The sequence below is a fragment of the Physella acuta genome, unplaced genomic scaffold (genome assembly GCF_028476545.2).
Source record: "Physella acuta isolate Inbredline_101_S28 unplaced genomic scaffold, ASM2847654v3 ptg001409l, whole genome shotgun sequence".
Lineage (NCBI taxonomy): Eukaryota > Metazoa > Mollusca > Gastropoda > Physidae > Physella > Physella acuta.
In genome coordinates, this window is record NW_026732924.1 from 64,381 (window position 1) to 89,174 (window position 24,794).

General features: G+C 34.3%; 2 protein-coding genes across 5 annotated transcripts in view; one reads left to right on the plus strand and one right to left on the minus strand.

The window, feature by feature from the left end:
* Positions 1–3,874, minus strand: part of LOC131927491 (protein FAM149B1) — a 51,249-nt gene extending 47,375 nt beyond the window's left edge. Inside the window, exons 1-2 of one of the 4 annotated variants that reach the window (XM_059283164.1) lie at positions 3,838–3,874; positions 1,669–1,922 (exon numbers count right to left, since the gene is read on the minus strand). In XM_059283164.1, coding sequence (XP_059139147.1) covers positions 1,669–1,715 — 47 coding nt within the window. In that variant the 5' untranslated portion in view covers positions 1,716–1,922; positions 3,838–3,874. Of the gene's footprint in view, positions 1–1,668; positions 1,923–3,698 lie in introns of all 4 variants that reach the window. The other 3 variants (XM_059283165.1, XM_059283163.1, XM_059283166.1) reach the window with 3 other exon arrangements.
* A 2,420-nt stretch (positions 3,875–6,294) lies between these two features.
* LOC131927492 (uncharacterized) lies at positions 6,295–23,545 on the plus strand. Its single transcript, XM_059283168.1, has 35 exons — positions 6,295–6,424; positions 7,246–7,298; positions 7,708–7,883; positions 8,493–8,653; positions 9,184–9,334; positions 9,821–9,915; positions 10,209–10,294; positions 10,400–10,473; positions 10,638–10,787; positions 11,091–11,196; positions 11,311–11,459; positions 11,590–11,691; positions 11,964–12,027; positions 12,170–12,270; positions 12,654–12,809; positions 13,792–13,914; positions 15,181–15,285; positions 15,560–15,617; positions 15,759–15,908; positions 16,064–16,143; positions 16,566–16,675; positions 17,166–17,270; positions 17,570–17,648; positions 18,370–18,493; positions 18,633–18,713; positions 19,030–19,139; positions 19,752–19,865; positions 20,147–20,308; positions 20,646–20,774; positions 20,950–21,080; positions 21,254–21,388; positions 21,785–21,908; positions 22,582–22,678; positions 22,795–22,905; positions 23,316–23,545. Exons 1-35 carry the CDS (start codon positions 6,414–6,416, stop codon positions 23,381–23,383), a joined length of 3,831 nt encoding a protein of 1,276 aa, XP_059139151.1. The 5' UTR covers positions 6,295–6,413; the 3' UTR covers positions 23,384–23,545.
* The last annotated feature ends 1,249 nt before the right edge of the window (positions 23,546–24,794 follow it).

Below are 24,794 nucleotides of genomic sequence, written 5' to 3' on the forward strand. Positions count from 1 at the left end.
TTGCTGCTGAGAAAGAGTCAAGCTGATCCTGCTATAGGCCTACAATACACTACCCACACCACCCCAGCCACCCTGTTGACAGTTGTGTTGTCACGTCCCATGTGTGATAACTCACGTCCTTCCGCCACAAGACATTACGCAGTAAAGACAAAAGGTCTTTAACAGCGGTTCACAAAACATACATCTATTCATGTGCAGACAACTTAAGGTCGGGTTATTAACGTCACAAGGTGGGGGTGGGGGGGGGGGGCGGGTGGATGGAAAGAGGGGTAGGGTGACACAAAAAATATATTTAATTTATTTTAACGAGCAAATCTGCTTTTTTCAGTTCGTTCAATAGCTTATTAAATTTACATATACCATCAGACACAGTAGACACAATGAGGTATTAGAGTGATCGGCCTACCCAGTTGCCTGTAGTTTTAGTATATCATACAAACAGTCATGGTCGGAGGGGGTGACACCCTGGGTTACCCGACCTAGTGACGCCACTGTCAACACGTGCAGTCTATTTATGGGGATTATAACAGTAATGGTGAGATTTTCTAATGGCTTTGGTTGATCGTAGCTCAACAGTTACAGGGAGATAATTCATTCAATGTAAAGGAAAGATAGCATTGTCTTTTTTCGTAAAAGTAAACATATAGTAACCATGAAATCAAAACTATTTTTGGGTACTCACAGTAATAAAGAACAAGTCTGGCAGAATAATACATTATTTATCAATGTTTGTTTTTCTGTGCCTAATAACATGGTTGAGGTCAGGGTTAGAGTTAAGTAAGGATTAGATTGTGATATTATACACGAAGCCAAGACTATAATGTGTAGTGCTATGTATAAATAGTTAGACGGAAATCAACTAAAGGAATTGAAGGATAACACTGAACTACAAAAACTTTAGTGTGAACAACTTTATGATAACCACAGTTACAATATAGTTTCTATAAAACGTTTCTGTAAATTTTACAATAGCATAGCAAAAGAGAAAAATGTTACTTGAAAGTTCTGCATTAAATCTCATTTTTAAAACTGCCCCATCAACCCACAATTCACTAATGGTTGTGCTAAAGTAATCTACAAATGTAAATTGAAATAATTAAATTAAAAAAAAATAAATGGCTTATACCTTACTAGTCTTATTTATTTAATGAACACTAAAATAACATCAATAGTTATATTTGTGTCATGATTTATGGATAGGAAGATTTAAAAAATAAAAAGAGTAAGAATTTATCATGTTAATTTAAACTATGCACAGTTTTTTAAATCAATCATTTTATGAAGAGTACATTCAAAAACTAAATCTCCTGATTTTGCTAGGTAAAAATATGCCAGTGAAAATGATAGACTAGCCGTTTAGGGTCTAGTCCACTTTCTGAGGAAGTAGGAACCATTCTGACTTTTTTGTAAACAGATTGGACATGGTACTACAAGAATGAGTTACAAATTAGAAAGTATTTATAAGTGTGAAAGGTTAAAATATTTAAAACAGAAAATTGCAGTAGATATAGACATCAGGTATATTGTAAGATAGTGCTGACCACATTGTCCCTTCATATGCCAAGGCCAAGAAACATATGAACTCTACTTGCAAAATAAATCGCTAGGTGTAAAGAGGAACTTTGATTCACTGTACTTATGTTGTAAGAATAATAAAATGGTACTCACATTTCTAAGGGAATCGCCACTGGTTTTCTGATGTACTTGCTAGCCATTGTGTTCACTCTCTAACCTTTGATGTGTTTAGTTGCATCATTGCAACGTCAGAGCTCACATTTCACAGTTATGAATTTGTCTGGACAGTAAGTTCTTTGTGAAACACTTTGATAAAACACAGCATAAAGTTTCCATTTGAATTTCCCAAAGCACAAAAAGTTATAAATCCATTAATTTCACACTTATAAAGCGTCTGAGTATATTTTCTAAAATAAAAATAAAAGCATTGGCTATTTATAAAAATCTTTAGCAGAAAAGTAAACTAAAGTGGTTCTTTTCTCCCCAAAGTACTGATCTTTATGTCAGATTAGTCTGTCAGGTTTATGTGAGTATGATAATCTAAATTCAAATTAAAGTCTCAATTAATACATTGATTTAATATCAAAATAAAGTTTTTTTATTCTATTTTACATATCTTTTCCTAAATAGCAAATAGCAGCTGTAGTTAAACTCAGTAATATTTATGCAGTACATAAAATCCATAGGTGTAATTAGAATGTAATAGACTAGTTATTAATTAAGGTTGGGTTGGGGACAGTGTGGTAGGACAGGAAAGCATATGATTGCAAACTCCAAAAGACCTGAGTTTAAACCCCGAGCAAATAAAGCTCATTTGCTGCAGTCAGCAAACACTCTAGGACTACCAGTAACCAGGACTAAGGAAGCAAACCCAGGAAGAAAAGTAGGCTGAAATCAGAGTCAATGGGCGATAAGGTGCATAACAAGGTGACACGTAATACTTACTTGGGCTGGATGATATGCTTTCCACTATTACAATTAAGAAAGAAGAAGAGGAATAAATAATTAAAGTTTAGTAGTATGTTTGTAGATAATAATTGTTTTTTTAGTTTATTATTGAATATTTTAATGTATTAGGCAAAGTCATAATTGTTTTTTATTTCAATTTACAGTAATTAGTATTACTTTTTAGTTAATAAACACTTCACTATGTTCTATATTGACTACAAACTACACAGCTTACTGATGAAAGAAATACAGCCACGCTACTACTATTTAGTATTCAAAGGTCTGACTTCTCAGCATATTTACATTTAATTACTTCTTCAGTAGTTTAAATCTTTGTCACTTTGTGTTCTATACAAATCTATAGGCCTATTCTAAATACTTCTTTGGCTTAGGTTTTACAGCAAAGGAGTGTGTGAGCTGTGGGCCTTATATTCTAATTATCTAAATCTAGGGCTAGGCCTATGAACTATTATAGTTTCATTATTCTGTTTGCCTGTAACACTCTAGATAAAACACAAGGAAATTTAAAAGATGCATAGTGAAAGACTGTGACGTTACATGGAACATAGTATAGGAAGTTTTCAAAATGGAACCAAATATGTATAGTTCTAAAGTACACAGAAAAAATGAAGCCATTGCTGAAAAAATACACAATAATAATGACATCATCTGTAATTGATAATATAGACACTAACAATACCACCTAATTTATTTGTCTAATCTTAATAAGTTAATAGTGTTTCTTTCAGACATCTCTTTGGGAAAAGATGAGGGAGAAGATTTATACCAGTGTCCGATAATGGAAATAATGTCTTGCCCTAGACTTAGCTTAGAATAGAACTAGATCTATAGACTATACTTTACGTTTACAATGATATTCAAAAGAAAGATTCTACTTCTAGATCTAGAATCTAGTACTTCTATGAGTACTTTTTTCACTTTCAGACTTTCATTTTGACTTGTTCGATGGGACTATGACGACTATGTCTATGATAAGCCTATTTATTTTTCTGTCTTCAGTCAGTCAGTAGTGTCAGTAAATCAGTGACACACCACCACACACAGTTATCGACAATAACTTAACACTTATTGTATTGTACTGAAAGTAGTAGATCTAGAATCTAGTACTGAACTAACAGTAGTAACACTGTAGCACACAGTGAGTGTTCATTGCTGCCAGTAGAGGTGACAGGCTCACAGAGTTATCTCAAAGAAAATGCCGGAATATAATTAACCTGGTCGTTTTAATTAGTACATGGATTGTTTTCTTTGAAATTTAACAGAATATGTTACTAAAATTGTCCTTCTGTATATTTTATAAAATTGAATTCGATTATATTTTAAATTTCTTCGGATTATATTTTAAATATTTACAATTTGGACTGTAAACAATGACAAAAATGGAGGTAAGATTGTTGCTTTTAGCATGCGCATTGAATACTTTATCGCTTAGAATCAGGACAAACCCAAGCTATCGCATAGCAACTGGGCTGATCAGATTTTAATTACTGTTTCGATTTTATATAAATCTATTTGTAAGAGAACATTAATGATTTTAAGACGAAAGGAATTATCAAGAGTTTTAACTTGAATTAAACTTATAAAACTATATAACGATGTATTATAGTGACAAAATATTAAAGATAGGAGAAAAATATAGACCGGCCAAAGTTAAATCTTTAAAAGTTAAAAGTCGCATGTCGCGCCTTCTAGCTAGTCTAGTTATAAGACAATAAGTCTAGTGCTAAACTTTAAGTAAAGTTATAGATCTAGATTTTAGTTATAGATCTACTGAGCGTAGCGACCTATTCCAGCGCCAGAGACCAATTATCAATTTTACGCACCCTCCCCCCCATTTATATGTATATAGTTATCAAATATGGCAAAAACCGACCCCAACCCACTCACACACCCATTTGTAAAGGCTAAAGATGAAAAAGATCAGTGGCGTAGGCAGGGGGGTGGGGGGGGGGGGTTAGGGGGATCATATCCCCCCATAGAAAGTTTGAGGGGGGTGCAAATCGAAAGTTTGAGGGAGGGGCGCAAATCGAAAGTTTGAGGGGGGGGGGTGCAAATCGAAAGTTTGAGGGGGGAGGTGCAAATCGAAAGTTGGGGGGTGCAAATCGAAAGTTTGTCCCCGGGTAAAAATTGGAACCCCCACCCTTGAGACGATCCTGGCTACGCCACTGTCAGTGTCCCACAGTTAGGTCTAGATCTACATTTTGGTACCAAAAAATGTATGTAGTAAACTGTTAAATAAGTCCGTAAAGCCAAGTTGGGGTTTATATTCTTAACTTCAACCGAGTATAATAATTCAGGTCGTCGCCTTAACTTTGGGAATGTTCGAAGCACGGCTACATTCGTCTTTGCTAGAATAGAAGTGGACCAGCACTATATTACTCAATTATAGGCTCACCATAACAAGCACCTTGTAAACAGTGTTTCTTCCAGACTTTTTTCTCCGGGGGGGGGGGGGGGGGGGCACTTGAAATTTTCGGGGGGGGGGGGGGGGGGTCGGTAGACTTTCTTCGGGGGGGGGGGGTGGGGCGGACACTGTTTAAAGTATATATTTTCTATATAAATTATATAAATTTTATTTCGTTCGGGGGGGGGGGGGGGGGGTAATTTTTTTCGGGGAGGTTCGCCCCCCCCCTCGAAGAGATGCCTGGAAGAAACTCTGGGAGGAAGAAGTATGAAAGAATCACTGACAGAAAACTATATCAGCTGCTCATCATCATTATTCCTGACATTCTGACTGTTTTTGTTTCACTGACAGACAGTTGATCTTTTCCCATATCAATCGTTAGCGTCTCACAAGAATGAGGCTCTTCGTGGTTATCATGATGAGCAACTCTATGCCCAGGGAAAAGATTCACTAGTCACTAGAGCCAAAGATAAGTCATGTAGAGGTAAATTATCTGATTTACCCTTATCCCGATTCTAAATATTTTTTTTTATTTATTTATTTTTTATTTTTTATTTTTTTTTTTTTGAAAATCAGTTTATTATTTTCTCTTTGCTGTAGGACCTTTTTCTAAACAATTAGCCTTTTGTTTGTCAAAAAAATATAAAACATGAAAGCTTTGTATAAATAATGGTGTTTCGTGTTATGTTTATTTTTATGTTTTTTTTTTATTTATATTATTAATTTTAAATACATTTCCTTTTTATACAATGTTATTCTTTAGTAAGTACTTTATAAAAAAATAATTAAGAGAAGTAATTGTTTTTTTTTTTAAATTTGTGTAGTACAATTTTATTAATCTTTTAAAAGGAGCTTATGAGCACCCCTTTTTGACTATTTAAAAAAGGGAAATAAGTGATGGAAGTGGTTTGAACGTTTGTTCATCTTTGTTTATTTTAATTGTAGGAGAAAGAGGACTCGGCTTTCACAGTGGTTTAAAAACAAAGGGAAAAATATAAAAGAGCGTGGGGTGGTGTCTAATAAATATAATCCAACCGCAGCTACGGTAATCTTTTTACAAAACAACCATCAAGTAAAAAATGCAAGAAAATTTTTAAAATTTTAACTATAAAAAATAATTATTATGGTCGGCTGTGGGCCCCTAAATGACGTGCCCCCCCCCCCCCCCCCCCCCCCCCCGCATTGCGGGGTCTGGCGGCACTGTAGTTCCGCCCCTGGCTCGCAACCACCATCCGCTATTCTTTTACTGTTTGTTTTTACTGTTTGTTTACAATACATTATAGGCCCATAAGCCTATTCACAGAACCACGTGTTCACAAAAAAAAAGTTTGAAAAGAAAAACTCATGCGTAGCGACCTTTGACCTATTTTTTTTTGCTCGAACGTTGCCGCGATGTGCTACTGCAAGTCACCACTTTATTTTTAGTCTCTTAATTGCTCGGTGCAGGCTAGGTTATTTAAACAATTTATCACATCTGTTGTGCTGCACTACATACTAGTAGCACAGCCTCAGTTTGGTTGCAAAAATGTCGAAGATGTAAGTTAAGCTTTTTTTTTGCTAGTCAATATTAGTAATACTATACATTACTTAAATTGATCTAGATCTATTCTGATTACGTAAATTATAGTCTAGAATTACACACAGGGAGATAATTGCGTTTGTTTTGTTTGACTGGGCTATGAGCAGCGCATTGAGCTTAAGGTTAAATTTAATCCCTTTAGCCTTTAGAGATCAGAGCTTAGACCTAAATCTAGTTTGATCTAAACTCTAAAAGGAAAAAAAAAAGTTTAAAATCACTCTTGCAGTTGGATATATATAATAGAATGAGTAGAAAGACTATATAGAGCAGTTATAATTGAGTCTAGTCCCAATATGCCTGGCATAGGGCTCCTAGATCTAGTACTAGAATCTAGATCTAGTCTAGCTAGATCTAGATGTACAATTGTATCTTTATTATTCTTTAAAATAAAGCAAGAGAAATATTCATTATTCATATGCTGTATAATTTACTCATAAATTTTAAGTTAGCTCCCCTTTTCATCATACTATATCTAATTCTAATGCCTAAATCAGTAGTTTGTACTATTTTAGTATTATTTCAGGAATTTCTTTTAAAATTTGATTTAGATTTACACATTATATAAGGACCTACTTGTAAAGATATAGGTCTACTTGAAGCAATATTCAGTATGCAGTATACTACAAAGCACATTAAAATATAGCCTAATGAATACTAATAAAATTTGATAGAGTTTCATCTTTAAAAACAAAACAGTATTAAAAACAGGTTGATTATTTTTTTTAAATTGTTGATGAGCAAAATTTAGTTATACTTTCAATACTTGACATATTTTCAGTGAAAGTCCAACAGGAGAAATATCTTTTGTGGTCAATGGAGTTCTGCATACAAGTATGTTTAAGCTCATTAAACAAAAGGATTTTAAATATACTTGCATCTAAACTACATTAAAATATTTATAATATTCATAACCCAAGCCTATATATTGCTATATAATATATTATATAGCATTAGAAAAATTTCATTATTCATTTATTTTCATTTAATTTCAATAGCATTTTAACTTTTAGGCCTTTAGTGTTATGTAAACATTTCCTTTGACTAGGTTCTGCCTTTAATTAAGTAACTTATTAATTAATTTCAATAGCATTGTTACATGTATAATGTTTTAAACTTATCCTTTGGCTGTTTTCTGCCTTTTCACAGCTGCAGTTAATTAACTAATTAAGCTGCCATTAATGAATCAATTTCAATAGCATTGTTACATGTATTATATTTTGTAAACTTTTCCTTTGGCTAGTTTCTGCCTTGTCGCAGCTTCCCCTCACAATCTCCTTGAACAGCTACTTGAGAGATGTGGCAGGGTTAAAGGGCACAAAGGTCATGTGTCGTGAAGCTGGCTGTGGATGCTGTGCTGTCAGTGTTACACACCTGGAGCCTCTTTCTGATCAGTACCAAACCTACACCGTCCCTTCGGTGGGTATTCTAAACAGTGTTTCTTCAAGACTTTTTTCTCCGGGGGGGGGGGGGGGGGGGGGGCACTTGAAATTTTCAGGGGGGCGGTAAACTTTCTTCGGGGAGGGGCGGGGGGGGGGGGGCGGACACTGTTAAAAGTATATATTTTCTATGAAGAGATGCCTGGAAGAAACTCTGATTCTAAACCAAAAGGTTGAACTAGCCATTGTGTTTTTTTTTCTTTCCGGTTGTGGAGGTTTATTAAATTTTAAAAAAATATAAATATATATTGAATATTGGGAAGGGAGGGGGGGGCAGCTAGGCCTCCATTTCCTCTTGAGATCTGCCCATAGCTATACAACATAAATTACATCAACAACAGAGCAAATTATTTAAATTAAAATATTAAAAAATAAGCAAACTGATTGTTAACTTTGAGTAGACCTTCATTTTTTTCAATTATTTCTATCAAATTTTGAAGTGGGGGAGTAGGGGTAAAACAACCAATAATGCTAATCTAATTCCCTAACTCCTTGCACAGTCTAATATTACGAAAGAGAATAATATGTTCCTCACTAAAAAGACTAGAACAAAAATGTGTTTACAAACACTTGATTGAAATTTTTTCAGTGTCTGACCCCGCTGTATTCAGTAGATGGTTGGCAGATCACAACCACAGAAGGAATTGGCAGCCAGATTGATGGATTTCATCCAATCCAAGAGAGGATTGCACAGTTTAATGGTACACAGTGCGGATACTGTACACCAGGGATGGTCATGAATATGTATGGGTGAGTATATTCTAGTTTCATCAGATTATAGGTGTTGTGTATTCTTGATTACATCAGCTTAAAGGGGTTAGTATATTCTGGTTTTATTTGAGTATAAATGGGTTTTTGTGGTGACCAGTGTTTCTTTCAGACATTTTTCTATGAGGTGTTGGAGGTGGTTGCTTAAAACTTTCAGTGGAGGGATGGTGGGGCAGACACTTGTGAAAGTATATATTTTCTATAAAAACAATATACTTTTCTGTTTTGTATGGGTGGGGGAAGGCAATGCCGCCCTTCCCCCATCTGAAGCTTGTGCGTAAAGGAAACTCTGGTAGTGACTAGAGTATACATGGGTTAGTAACTTAATTAGACTAATTAATTCCTATGACTGGGTTTGCAGGATCTACATTACAATGACTTGATTACAGTTGTGGTCAATGCGTTATAATGACTTGGCTCTATCCAAGTTTGTAGCTCTAAAATAAAAATGACCCAACTGGTTATTTTTTAAAATACATCCCAAAGTTTCTAAAAATATTTCCCTTCATCAGTCTCCTTCACCAATATCCTAATGCTACAAGTGAAGACGTGGAAGACAATTTTGATGGGAATTTGTGTCGCTGTACAGGGTATCGGCCAATTTTGGATGGTATGAAATCATTCACAACCGGACACAAGGGAGGCAACTCTATTGATATTGAGGTTTCTGTTGTCATTGTTTACACATATTAAGTAATAGTAGTTTGTAGCTCAGATCATAATGTGAATTATTATATGGATAATTAAGACTATGTGACGGAGTAGTCAAATAGTAGAGGACACGACGGCTAACCTGAAAGTCTCGGGATCAAAGTACATAGAATGTCCCTGAACCCACCTCGCTCTGATAGGTACCTAATTCATGTTAAGGAAAGTAAAGGTGGCTGGGCATTGTGCTGAACCCACTATCCCTTCGTATGCCGAGGTCACACAAAACAGGTTAACTCTACTTCACTAGTCCCATGGACTGTCAGGTTCAAAAAGGAAATCATGATTTTCCATCATCACCAGGAGCCCAAAACATACATTTAAAAATTTTTTTAGCAAACTTTGTCTAGTTGGTTATACGTTTTAATAGTTTTTTATGATGTTTTAACAAAAAATTTCTTTGAAGTAAATTTAATTGATAGTAGAATTGTCTAATTTAAGGATCTAGACAGGAAGCTGTGTCTAAAGACAGGTAAACCATGTCTTAAATCAAGCAGTTGTCTTGACTTGGAAAGGGACGGAACCCACTGGTACAGGTAAGAGAGGTAACTCTTGCTTTATGTGGGAGTTTTAAGAAATGAAAATATGATGACATTGTTAAACTTTCCTAATTATTACTTACCTTTTATTATAGATTTTATTTTATTATGTTTGTCTAGGGTTACTGTGGTTGAAAAACATCTGGACAAATGTGGTTGGATATTCTAGGGTTTTCCTTGGTCAAGGATTTCAGATTAACAATAACATAACTTACAAGTGGGATGGGTTTTGAAATATCTAGGAACTTAACTTTTCACTGTAATTTACTTAATTAATTAATATATTTTAGGCCCGTTTCACTGAAAGCTCTTAGCACATTGCTGCAGGCAAACAAGGAAAGAAAAATCAGGCTACTTTTTGGCAATACAGCTTGTGGTTGGTAAACTTTGAATTTAGGCTTTAGAAATTATTTTTAAAAACATAATCACCAAACAGATACTGTTATTCTAAAAAGAATTTTTTTTTCAATACAACTTACAGGAGTCTACAAACATGATGGTCATTTTGATGTTTATGTAGACTTGCACAACATAAAAGAGCTCTACTGTTTTCAGGTATTCCTAACATTTCAAATAGAATGATGCATAAAAATGTATTTTTTTAAATAAAGAGAATACTAATTTTATATAATGATTTTTTGTTCTACTATTATTTGTTTCTTTTTGTTATTTTAATTTTTTGAAACTTGTTTTATGAAAAATAATTTTTTTTTTTTTAGATTGATGTAGATTCTATGAAAATTGGAGCAGCCACAACACTAACCCAGCTGGTACAAAAGTTGAAGGAAAACCAGACAAAACATGGGTTTAAATATTTTTCCACTGTTTACAAACATTTCAAGCAGTTGGGCAATGCAATGGTTAGAAATGTAAGTAACCTAACAGTGAGAATGTCAGTTTCATTAAAGAATAATTAATTGACCATATAATTAAACTAGACAAGCAAGGATATTAAATAACATAACAAATTACTAAAAGAAAAAAAAACCTAGTTTTAAATAATTTCCTTTGTCCACAAGCATTTCAAAATGTTATGTTGTTTCTGTATTTCATACAGCAGTTGAGTTTATTTATTTCAGAACAAATTCAATTTAGAATTTCACTTATACAGCAAAATAATTAAACTTTAAAATAGAGAGAGTAATCTGTTCAGTTTATTTTGGTTATTATAGGTGGGGTGTGTAGCTGGTAACCTCATGTTAAAGCATGCCCATCCTGAGTTCCCATCTGATGTGTTTACTGTGTTTGCTGCTCTTGGTGCTACACTTGAAATACATGGTAACTTTCTCATACATACATTTATATATATATATATATATGTGTGTGTGTGCGTGCGTGTGTGTGTGTATTTTCAAATAATTATGTAGTCATATATGATAAATATAATCCCAGATGCTGTTACTTCAAAGAGTGCATCATACACTATGATGGACTTCCTGAAAAATGTCAACATGTCCAGTAAAATCATAACAGCTGTGGTCTTACCTTCACTGAATGAGGACACAAGTTTTGAGTCTTACACTGTTACCCCTAGATGGCAGGTGTGTGTTCCAATTCTACTCCAAGTTTACGCTCATGTATATTTTAGTTTTTTAATTATTTTATTGCCTGTAGCTTGGGTAATATAAACTTAATCGAATGACTTTTTTGTCATGTTTTACTTGATTTTAGAATGCACGTGCTTATGTCAATGCAGCTTTCAAATTTGAATGCAAGAACAACACAATTTACAACCAACCATCAATTGTTTATGGTGGCATCTGTTCTGAAATGGTAAAATTTCATTACATAATTCTGTTAGACTCTTTATTTCATAATTCAATATTTATTTATTAACTGAACAGAAGAAATGTGAAATTGATTTAAAAGTTAAGTTGTGTGTACGAAAAATGTAATCTATTCATATAAATCAGTATATGAACTGTAAGATATCTTAGCACTTCCATATTAATTAATTTCAATCTGTGTTAAGTAAAACTTGCCTTCAGGAAACTTAAAGAAATTAGATTTTAGTATTTTACTATTAATATTTTTCTTTCAAACAGAATCATGCTCCTAAAACAGAAAAGTTTTTAACCAATAAACCTATAAGCAAACAAGTTCTAACAAGTATGATGAAAATATCAGTTGATTTGTTGTAAATAATTACTGAAGTATTTACATTTTCATATTTACTTTTAAAACTGTAAGTGTAAGAAGAATTCTTATTTCTGTTCACATTTATTTTTATGAAATCTTTCTTTTCAATCAGATGCTCTAAACATCCTCAAAGAAGAGATAGCTCCAGACAAAGGTCAGCTGTTGGCCTCCACCAGTTATAGAAAAAGCTTGGCCTTGACATTGCTATATAAGGTTTTAATACATAAAGCAGTTTGTCTTATTTTTTTAGAAAATTTAGAGGAATAAAAAAACAGTAAATAAAAAAACATTTCTGTTTCGTAGGGGTTTTTAATTAATCTTTACTGGTTAGTAAAAAATTATATAAATTATGTTTAAATATTTTAATCATGTTTACAAAAAAAAAACAACTTTAAAAAACTTTAAAAAGTGTGATTTAAAATTTGTCTTTGAAGCTGTAACACTATAAATTACTTTAAGACCGTTTATAATATTCATGAAAGCCTGTTTGTTTATAAAGGTCATTTTGTTTTTAAGTAAATGGTAAACAGCTTTTGTTTATCTGTTTTTTCATTGTTTTTTTTTGTATAATCATTCTATTAAATCTTTCAATTTAGGCTTTCCTTAAAATCTGTCAACCATCAGACGAAAGGTTGACTTCTGGCCAGTGGAGCCTCAACCACCCAGTTTCCTCTGGTTTGCAGACTTATCCAATATTGACCAAGGAAAGCCCATTAAAAGTAGCTTTACCAAAACAAACTGCTACTTTGCAGGTAATTTTTTTTCAAGGTTTATCTTTTTACTGTAAGCTACTATTAATGCTTCACCTACTGATAAAGAAAACATTTAATAAAATTTATTTCTTCTGAAATCTAAAATAAATTTTAGTCCATTTTAAAGTCTTGGTATAAAAACCATTTTACTTCCTGTACAGCAATGCTAAAAAATGGTACATTTTTAAACATGGCACTTTTTAGAAGAAAAATTTATTTTAACAATCAGCAAGGAAAATGGAGGGTCAGCGTGGTCGAGTCGGTAAAACTCATTGATGCTAAACAGAAAAGTCTCGAGTTCGAACTCTTGAGCAGATGAGGCTCGTTAGCTGGGGACAGCCACTCTTCTAGGAGAGACAACTCCAAAATCAAACAACTGCTGCCTTGTAGTTTGTTCTTGGTTGGACAAATGCTATGGAAGCAAATCAAAAAAGAAAAGCACGCCGAAATCATAGTCAATGGCGCATAACCAGTGAACACATATTTTTCATTGTGATGGAGGCATGGTCGAGTCGGCAAAAGCTCATGGTTGACAAATTCAAAAAAGTCTCGAGTTCAAACCCTCTGGCAGATAAGGCTTGATCCCTTACAACACTAAAAATTAAGAATGAAGAAGAAGAAAGGAGCAAGGAAAATGGACTGTTCATTAATATTTTACTGATTATTTTAAATTAATCCTAAAATTTAAACAAACCACGACTTCTAATACCATTTCAATAATTATTTATTTTAAATGCTAAAAAAAACAAAAGAAAATTCATGGGCAATAGCGCCACACAGAAAAGGGTTAAACTAAGTGAAGAAAAAAAGGAAATATTTTTCATAATCTTACAATATCAAAATTGCAAAGTTTTGTGATGTCTTAAATATTTTAAAAAATTATTTTAAAATGTCATTAATTTTTTAATGACCCTCTTTCACCTCAGTCACTAATAAATTATCATTAAACAAAAATTATAACTTTTTTGTCTTCATTATTTAGGCCTCTGGTGAAACAGTGTATGTAAATGACATCCCAAACTTTCAACATGAACTTTATGGAGCATTTGTTATTTCAACTGTTGCATCAGCCATCTTGGAGTCTATAGATCCATCTGAAGCTCTAGTAAATACTAGGCATGCTGCCCAGCTTTGCTTAGGCTTTCGAAAACATTGAGAATTTGAATGCTTAATTAATTCGCCCGAGGGTCGGTCTACGACCTCAAGAGTTTTGAAGAGGTTCCTCCGTGGACATTTTTTTTCGATTTATAGCTCATATAAGGTACCGGTCAGTCGAGGTCAGTTTTGACCCCCTCATCGTAGACTTTTCGGCCAACCGGCCCCCGTGCTCTGTCGCCCCAAGGCAAGATCCTGCCAAATTTGAAGCGCCTGCGGCGCCGGGAAGTGCCTTATCGGACACCCGACAATCTAGATCTAGATCTAGAATCCTAATTGAATTTTTTTTTTAAGTTTAGTCCGAGCAAAATAAAAAAAAATACATTAACCAAGTTGACTTGGTGGGTCTCGAACCCGCACCACCTGCGTAGTTTATAGTACACTAACATCTCTGCTATTTAGGCACCTTATAAAATACAGAGAATGAAAGACGTATTTTAAAATCTTAACTTACGCGAATATGCCTATTCTTTCAAATTAATTTTTTTTATCCCAAATTAGCCAGTTCCAAACAAAGATTTTGTATAAATAAATGTTATGAGTTTAGGCCGGAAAAATTGTATTGTATACATTTCATAGTGTACGTAGATCTAAATCAAATTTGAATGAAATAGTTCATTTCTTTTTTATTCTTAACACGGCAGATGACGTCATTAGTAAGCAATAGTGACGTCACAGTTTCATGCGTTCTTTTTCACATCCATTAATGCTTTTCCGGTTGCATAAATAATACTGTTTCTCTACATTCGAATACGCCTTTATTTTTTATTTTTCTTCTTTAAATAAAATTGTGGTTATACATTTAAAACATCTAACATATTAATTATTATTTTCAACAAAAGTCCGTATAAAGTTCTCCATATATCGCTGCCGTTTCTGACGTGATGTCCGGCGAAAATATTTTGCGGACAGACAGAGAGAGAGAGAGAGAAGAGCGCACACAGCCTTTTATATATTAGGATATACTGTACTTAAATTTGGTTGCCAGATTTATTCTTAAGCACACTTGCCAGATTTGTTCTTATACATCTTAGTAATTAAAAACAAACATAATTTTTTTTCAAAATTATTTGACCAACTGACTTGTTGAATAACGGTAGCAATGTTATTAATTATTGTAAAAAGCAATGTGAACTTGTGATAATGATTTAGTTGTTTATAGAAGCTGATTTAAAAGTTGTAAGCTGCTCTGTGTCATTATTTCTGTTCTTCTTAGAACATGCCAGGGGTGGTTAAATTTCTTACTGCTAAAGATATACCTGAAGGTGGGAAGAACGACTACATGGCCAGCTCTGGTCTCATTAAGTTGAAACAGGAAGAGGTTGGTATGGCCGTTTTGTCTTTTTATGCCATTTCACTAAACAAATTTAAGACATCATGTTTCTTGCTGCAATATTTTAAAAATATTACTCACATTTTACCATAACAATGTGATATATATTTAAAATTGTATTTTATCAGCTTTTTGGTGCTAAACAAGTAACATTTTGCGGACTAAATACATTAATGACTTACTGTTTTTTAATCAACTCTTAAAAAACATTAAAAAATACATTTAAAATAACAATTTGAAATGTAAAATTTTATTTTACCAGCTTTTTGCAACGAGAGAAATAACCTTCTGTGGACAAACACTTGGCTTGATTATTGCAAGTAAGTTTCATCAAATCATCATCTGGCACTTAAAATTTGTATGGGGATTTCTAGTGATCGAGATGTTATTGTATATTTTTATCTACATAAAATTGTAGGCAAATTTAAATCATAATTTTTTTTTTTAAATTTTGGCTACAGAAACCATAGGTCAAGCAAAGGCAGCAGCAAGGAAGGTGAAAGTTACATATTCAGAGATATTTGAACCTATTCTTACTTTACAAGACAGTATTGCACATAATAAGGAGTACGACTTTTCCCCTAAAGAATATACTGTTGGAAAACCTGATGGTAGGTAATGCATGTTTCTTTTCTCAATAGTTGTTACTCAAATTAGCATATTTACACTTTTTAAAATAATTCTGTTCTTTAAGTTTTAAAAATTCATCGTTTTTAATACAAAAATAAAGAAATTAAATATCTGATTGTTCTTTTACAAATTTCAGAAGCCTTGCAGTCAGTGGATAGAGTAGTAGAGGGTGAATGTCAGTTGGGAGGACAGTTCCATTTCTATCTGGAAACCCAGGTTACAATTATAGAGCTTCTTCATTAATTTTATTTATTCTTCGCTAATCTACAAATTCATATTCTTTTCATTTCTCTGAGGAACATTGAGCCACACACTTCATCAGCAGCTTGATTATCAAATATCTATTTTTTTTCCATTGTATTGTTTGCACCAGTGGTTTCAGTAATCATTTAAATATACTAATAAACTTGGGGGTTTCAGTTATCAATTAAATTCACTAGAATAAGATTAACCCAAGCATTTTCATGTTAGTCTATTGGAAAGATGTTTTGGATGAATGTAGAGTGGCTGTTGTGGTTAAATCTTAACCTACACTACCTTATCACCTACTTTATCTATTCATCATATAACATGGATTGAGGTTGGGATTTATTATATTACAGGCCAAGAAAGGTTTGCTAATGGTCAGTTTATTACAGGTGTCACTAGCAGTTCCCAGTGAAGATGGCATTGACCTTTATGCTGCCACTCAACATTCAGAAATGAATCAATATGTAGCTGCTGAAGTTATTGGAAAACCACTGAATTTGTAAGTTCTTTTTAACAAGCACCTTGTTTAGCATTGAGCAACTAAGTATTTACTTGAATACGGCTGGGTACAAGATGTCAAAATAATTTTTTTCACAGAAAAATATCGTTTAGATCAAGGGTCTCCAAACTTTTCAGTCCGAGGGCCGCATTAACTATCAAATTTCAGTTCGGGGGCCATTTTCTTTGATTTTTCTGGGCAAAGTTCCTCAGCCATCACCAACAAACGTTTTTCCGTGGACAAAAAGATCTCCGCGGGTCGGATGAGAGGACCTCGCGGGCCGCATCTGGCCCGCGGGCCGTAGTTTGGAGACCCCTGGTTTAGATCATTCAATATTTCAATTTTATAATAAATTGCTGAATATTTTTATGCTTAGTCCTTTTATTAATACAGAACTTAATTTTAAACTTGGTAATTCTAGAATGATTTTTACTCTATAACTGTTCATGTATAAGCAAAAAATCATGAATGTGTTTCTATTATTTTGCAGCATCAATGTGACAGTTCCACTGATTGGGGGTGGGTTTGGTGGCAAAAACTTTAACTCAAATGTTGTGACAGCTGCTGTTACATTAGGGGCTTACCTCACTCGCAGGTAGGTTAGTGTATTCACCCTTCAGTGACTCAGCTGACAAAAATATGGTTCATAGCATTATTTCCTTATTTGATATGAGATTGTCAAAACATGGTTTTGTAGAAAAAATTGCCCTATGTAGATCTAGCTATATTTCAAGTATTTGTGGTTTACATTTCTTTCCAAATATTACTTCTTGTGGCAATATTTTTATTGGTGTGAAATGTAATAAATTTTCCAAAAATTAATGTTGTAGCGTTGTTTTGTCGATTAATATGTGAGTATGAAAGATGTGAAAAATGTTATTTATCCACCAACAGGCCAGTGCGGATGTCTCTAGACCTATCCACTGACATGCAGATTAGTGGCAAAAGGCCGCCAGTGCTGGCTAAATACAAGGTATATTTTTTTTATATCACACTGCTCATTAAGCCAGCAAACAGATTAGTAGTTAAAGATCACCAATCAAGCTACTCAATATATTTCTTGAAACACATAGCTCATCATAGTGTTTTATGGTAGTATTTCCCTAAATTTCTCGGTATTACTATAATTATTCAACTCAGCTACCTCTTCTTTAAGAAAGATGTGTTTATCATTTGTTAAGAGTGAATCTAATCCAAAACGAGGTGTCAGGAAAGGGCAAGGACTTTAGACCAAGGTTTACTTAAGTAAATAATAAAAAAAACATTAATATAAAATTTGACAAGCTTCAAATGGAGTTAGCGTGGTCAGGTCAGTGAAACTCTTGGTCGCTAAACCAAACATCCAGAGTTTAAACCCCCATGCAGATGAGGCACTATAGCTGAGGACAGCAACCCATCTAGGAGAGAAAACTCCAAAATCAAACAACTTTCTGTCTTATAGTTTGTTATTGGATGGACAAAGACAATGGAAGCAAATCCAAAAAGAAAAGCAGGCTAAAATTGGAGTCAACAGCCTATATGGCGCATTACAAGTTGACTCATAATGCTTAATTGTGTTCGAGGAAATACTGTCCAACATCACAATTAAGAGTGAAGAAGAAAATGAAATTGTTTCAATAGAAAAATTAGCATCTTTGATTTACCATGCTAGTTTAACCATGGTCTTATTGACTGATGTAATATTTACATCACAGGCAGGGTTCAGTGAGAGAGGGGAGCTACAGGTGGTCGAAGTAGACTTGTACATTGACTGCGGGCACAAAGATAGCATGAACAATGTTATTGGTCCCATGAAAATCTTTCGCTACATGGATATGGGTAAGTTAGGCTATATTTTTTTTTATTTGCATATCTTTGTATGATAATTTAAATAAGCAGTGAATGATAATAAAATAACATAAACTTAATAGCAAATAGATTTTTTGGCTTATATAAACAATTTGAAAACAATTTTAAGGCTACCATGTACCAAACTGGAAGGTTCGGCCACATCTGATGTTTACCAACAAACCAACAATGGCCCCTGCTAGAGCACCTGGTAAGCATTTTCAATTGACAGTAAAATTATTTAACAAGCAGACTTACATTAAATCACCAGATTCCAAAGGGAACATTAATTAACTTTACTTACATAAACTGTGATCAGGGCTAAAGACAGACATGTCCATCGGATTGGTTTGAAGAAAGACAGGAATACATTTATGACAGACTCAAGGCCGGTGTAAACTGCCCTACACAGATGCTACACATCTATGTTTAAATAATTCAGCTTAGAGATACATAAATATTTTATATATAAATTTTCAAATTAATCCAGGTTTTGGCTTAGCTTTATTAGTTCTTTGTTATTGTAGGCTCTGTGCCAGGTGCCCTCATTATTGAGACCATAATGGAGCATGTAGCTGCATCTCTGAACATTCATCCTATTGTTGTCAAGGAGTTGAATCTTTATGATAATGGCCAGGTATTTTTGTTTAAACTTTAAGACAGGGGTCTCCAAACTACGGCCCGCGGGCCGGATGCGGCCCTCGAAGTCCTCTCATCCGGCCCGCCGAGATCTTTTTGTCCAAGGAAAAATCGTTTGTTGGTGATGACTGAGGAACTTTGCCCAGAAAAATCAAAGACATGCCTGGAAGAAACTGGCCCCTGAACTGAAATTTGATAGTTAATGCGGCCCTCTGACTGAAAAGTTTGGAGACCCCTGCTTTAAGACATCAGCTTTTTGTGTAAATTCTTACTCTTCAGTCTGATAAAGAGAAACAAAATTAAGAATGAAATAAATGTTTATCAACAAAAGCTTCCTGTTTAAGTTTAGGTGTTCTTTGGTAAATGTTAAAGTCTTTCTCTAGCTTAAGCTAATTAATGTTTCATTTTAATTCACTATTGTTTGGCATTATTATTCTCATATTAAAGTAACTACTTGAAAACAAACATGTCCATAATGTAGTCATCTTTTTGACTGACACATAAAAAGTTAAAGAAACTTTAAAATCTTATTTGTCAAGTAATTATATTAATTTAATTAACTAAATTTAAATTACTGTATCTAAAGTGAGCACTCATTCATTTCATTTAGTTTGACCAACTAGGCCATGAGATGAAACATTGTCTGATGCGTAAAGTCTGGGCACAGGTGAAAGAAATGGCTGAAGTTGACCAAAGGCTGAAGGATATGGAATCTTTCAATCAAGTTTGTGATATACAATCTGTCTTGCAATAAATTTGAAATAATTATAATAAAAAATATATTTGTTTTGTTATATTTGACACCAATCATATACCTAGAATGCTAATGTAAAATAAAAAATACTTATACTATGTTTAAAAAATTCAAATGGAAACATATCTTTATATCAAATTTTAAATATTATATTTTTGAGAATTTAGATTAATTTTATTTTTGCTTCATTTAATATTTATTGACCAGCTCTGTCTTTTAAGTTTGCGTAGTAAATTTTCTGCCTGTGACAGAACAATCTTTGGAAAAAACGAGGCCTCACGATGTCAGGATGCAAGTACGGCATGGCATATGTTGGACATGGACTGCCCGCCACTGTGTCAATATTTGCTGGAGATGGCTCAGTAGCGGTCAGTCAAGGAGGTGTTGAGATGGGTCAGGGACTATACACCAAGGTTTGTTCAAATCTCCTACAGTTTACTGTTACTGACTGTAATTTTTCTCATAATAACACCTATCATCTGTTAAAACATAAACAGAAATATAAACAGAAAATACTTGCAAAGTATGCAGTATATAATTGCGTAGAATGGAAACATCTAAAACAACATGTAATTGCAATATCTTGATTAAGTACCGCCCACTAATAATTAATTTTGAATTCTCCTGAGTATTTTTTTATGATAATTAGTTGTCTAGTATCTTGATAAATACACCCCCTTCACACCCAACCATAAATAACTGCTTGTGTTGATTACAGATTTTTCTGATATCTGATACAATTGTTTTCAGGTGGCCCAAGCTGTGGCTTATATTTTAGGAGTGCCTTTAGAAAATATCAAAGTGCGACCCAATCAGACCATTATCTCCCCTAATAGTACTATAAGTGCTGCAAGTATTGCCACAGACTCAGCTGTTTTTGTTAGTACTACACTTTTACTATTTAATTTTTTTTAAAAATATTTTATTTTTAATTTAATTTTCAACATTACTAATTATTTTTAGAAAGCCATCTAAGATTAATTAGAATGTAGCAGTTTCTCCTAAATAAACGAGGACTGGTCCAATGAATAGAGGTAATTTTTAAAATTTTAAGGCAGCAATAGAAGCGAGTAAAATTCTCAGGGAGAGGATGCAGCCAATGAGAAATAAATTTCCAAACGCCACTTGGAAAGAACTGTGTGATAAATGCCTGCACAACAAGATAGATTTGTCAGCAAGATATATGTAAGTTGTTTCCCCTTTTATTTATTACTCCCCTTTACCAAGCATATCTAAATGTAAAAGAACAAAATAGGTATTTTCACTTAGCCTTTGATAGATTTAAGGTTATCAGTCAAGCACCACATATCTGACCTCTCTCTGTACACTTGTACTAATTTTTAAAAAATTGTTCACAGGTTTTCTGAAGGTCTTGGAAAACCCTTCTTCAACTACTTCTCATACAGTGCAGCCGCCATTGAAACAGAAGTGGACATTCTAACTGGACAGTCTTGCATCAGGAGGGTGGACATTGTTGCTGACTATGGAGAAAGGTAGTCATCATAATCTGGACATGATACTGGTCAAAAGAAAATATAAACTTAAATTACAAGTGAAGAACAGATAACTTCAACTTAGGAGTAAAAGTAAAGTTACCTTTTCGAATCTGATGGTCCATTGGACAATTGAAGTAGAGTTCACCTATTTCTGTGACCTCGGCATATGAAGGGATAGAGTGGATAGGATTATGCTTAGCTGCCATCACTTTTCAAAATGTGAGTTAGGTACCCATCAGAGCTTGGTGGACATTCTACTGAACTGAACCCAGATTTGAACTCGATACTTTCAGGTTAGCAGTCTAGCACTCTACCGGTAGGCCATCCCATACCCTAAGAGTGTGACTGTCTTGATTTTTAAGTTACCAGCTATTATCTGCTCATGTTTTCTAGCCTGAATCCAGCTCTAGATATTGGACAAATTGAAGGGGCGTTCATGATGGGACTTGGAAGTTACATGTTTGAAGATATTCTCTTTGATGAAAAAACTGGCAAGGTCTTGAATGATAGCACTTGGGTAGGTTTGTCTCACAGTCTTATTATGTGGTGTGGGGGATATGGGGCTAACTGGCATATCAAGATTTAGAGTGGGTGGGTAGGGAGTGAACTCTGGTTCCAAAGTATAGAGTAATGGCTTGCACTATAGCCTTGCTCATAAACACACTTCCCCTATCTCCCCTAATGACCTATAACCATCATCTTTTCCTAGACGCCCAAAACAAATGGGGCAGATGAAGTGGAGTTTTTCAATGTCCTTGGCATATGAAGGGATAGTGTGGTCAGCACTATGCCCAGTTGCCTTGGTTTGTCTATTGTTAGTTATGCATCCTACAGCTAGATCCTACAGATTTAGAGCCATGATTCGAACTCAAGAATTAGAAGACCTTCAATAGAGGCATTTATTATTTATATATTTCTTTTGTCAAATAAAGAAGACCAAAGTTATTTAACTAGATATTATTTGTATGTATGTGGTGTAGCTAGATTACCCAGAACTATTGAATATATGAACTAAACTTGGGGTGTGTTAATTAAATAAAATATAATGGGTTATTTTTGTATATTTTTTTACTTTAAACGTGCATACAAGGACCTTACATCTAAACATCTTTTATTGTTTATTTTTATCATGATTGATAATTTTACTTTTGCGTTGAAACTTAACACCAGATAAATGTGTATATTGATAGGAATACAAGCCACCATCTGCAAAAGATATTCCTATCGACTGGAGAATTCATTTAATGTCAGATGTTTCAAATCCTTTTGGAGTTTGTAGCTCAAAAAGTAAGATTTATTGTAAACATTTCAAATATGATTCAAATATTGCATTGTTGCTTAAATGTAGGCTACTTTCAATCTATTAATAGAAACTTGTAAACACAATTTAATTTAAACTTCAGATGTGGGAGAGTCCCCAATTTCCTTATCAGTTGGAGTGTTGATGGCCAATAAGCTGGCTGTCAGGTCAGCCTGTAAAGACTTACACAAAGATGATTCTTATAAACCTACAGGTAAACCTCATTTGTTTGCTTCATCATTAAAAAAGTATATGGTATAACATTGCAGCTTCAGTAAGCTCAAAATTTGAATTAAGTGGCAAATATACAGAATATGACAGCTAATTGGATGCATCTTTTTATCATTAATAAATAAAATTAATATAGGACCTACATAAAAATTAAAATCAAAATTATTTTGTTAATTCATTGGCTTAGCAATTAATACTAGGAAAATATAATGTAGTGACCCAGTGTGTGTGTGTGTGTGTGGGGGGGGGGGGGGGGTTGAGCTAGCACTAGGTGCTTAAATGAGAGCGAGCATATATTTTGTTATCAGTTTTCTGGTGAGGATAGAGTGAGTTAGGATTATTATTATTTTATTTTATTGAATAATTGAATTAAATGACTGATCGTTCACACAGTTGCACCCTACACAGTAGAGAGAATTCAGCAAAGTGTTGGGCTAACCACAGATGACCTGATCTTTTAAACATCACTTTCAGTCATGCATGACTGGTATGTGTGGAGGAGGAGGGAGATAACATTACACTGATATTACTTAGTAAAATAATCTGTTGCACTAATTTTTTTTGTAAAATTGTAAAATTTTATACATAACATTTTACAAAATAAAAACTTTGTTATATAGCAATTTTATAATTTTATGGATTTTGTCCCTTGATTAGGAATTGCTTAGTTGTGTGATTAGTCAGGTTGTGAAATGTTTAGTTGTGTGATTAGTCAGGTGGTGAACTGTTTAGTTGTGTGATTAGTCAAGTGGTGAATTGTTTAGTTGTGTGATTAGTCAGGTGGTGAATTGTTTAGTTGTGTGATTAGTCAAGTGGTGAATTGTTTAGTTGTGTGATTAGTCAGGTGGTGAACTGTTTAGTTGTGTGATTAGTCAGGTGGTGAACTGTTTAGTTATGTGGGTGGTCTGCACAGTAGTAATTGATGTTGTGTGTCTTGTCAGGAAGTCATAGAATAGCATTGTGATCTGCTTGAACTAGAAAGAATGTCATACCATAGAGGATGAAGGTGATGTAGCCTATAATAACCAAAGCCCCAAAGGTAAAGACCAACAGGCAGACATGTTCAGATGGAAAGATAACGAGAAGACAGACCAACAACACGTTGGAAGAAATCAGCTGATAAGTATGATTGGAGGAAAGTTCTGAAGCTGACCAAAGACAACCCCCACCCAGAGGCGTAGAGACCCCTCCCTGCACCCGGGGACAAACTTTCAATTTGGCGCCCCCCACCCCTATATATATTTTTATATTTACTATTCAAAATAGCAGCTAAAATGAGTTTATTTTGGCGCCCCTAGGGTCGGCGCCCGGGGACATATGTACCCCGCCCCCCGTCGCTACGCCTCTGCCCCCACCCCATGGGCTGTAGCCCCACAGAGTTAAACATGTTCTCTGTTTGGAAATGTCTTGAGTGGGGCGACAATGGGGGGGGGGGGACGGCGTGGTTGGATGGTAGAGCAATGACTGCTAATGTTGTAAGTCTCAAGTTCAAATCCCAGGTTGATAATCCATTGTCCATCCAGCTGACTCAGGGAAAGTGAAGGTCACTAACTAAAACAGGTGAAGCACTTGAAACTTCCGGGGGGGGGGGGGAGAGGGGTAGTCGTGCTTCAGAAATAAAACAGTATATGTAAATTCCTGTAGTTTTCAATAGCATAAATGTACGTAATAAATTGCTTTGTCATACCTATAGGTTACTATATTTAGAACTTCATTTGTTACAGTTTTGTGAACTAGTGCTGATAGTCCTTCAATTCGATCAGTGGTTCTTAACATTTTTGGACCGAACCTAACCAGTTTCATGTGCGCATTCACCGAACCCTTAATAGTTCTATCACATGATCGTGAATCGTTTGAATCAGGTGTCTTCAC

What these genes read in the sequence shown, in the direction of transcription:
- LOC131927492 (XM_059283168.1), top strand. An exon ending in TTAAGTTGAAACAGGAAGAG is followed by an intron (nt 15,286 to 15,559) that starts GTTGGTATGGCC and finishes TTATTTTACCAG; the next exon opens with CTTTTTGCAACGAGAGAAAT. An exon ending in TGATTCTTATAAACCTACAG is followed by an intron (nt 22,906 to 23,315) that starts GTAAACCTCATT and finishes TCGTTCACACAG; the next exon opens with TTGCACCCTACACAGTAGAG.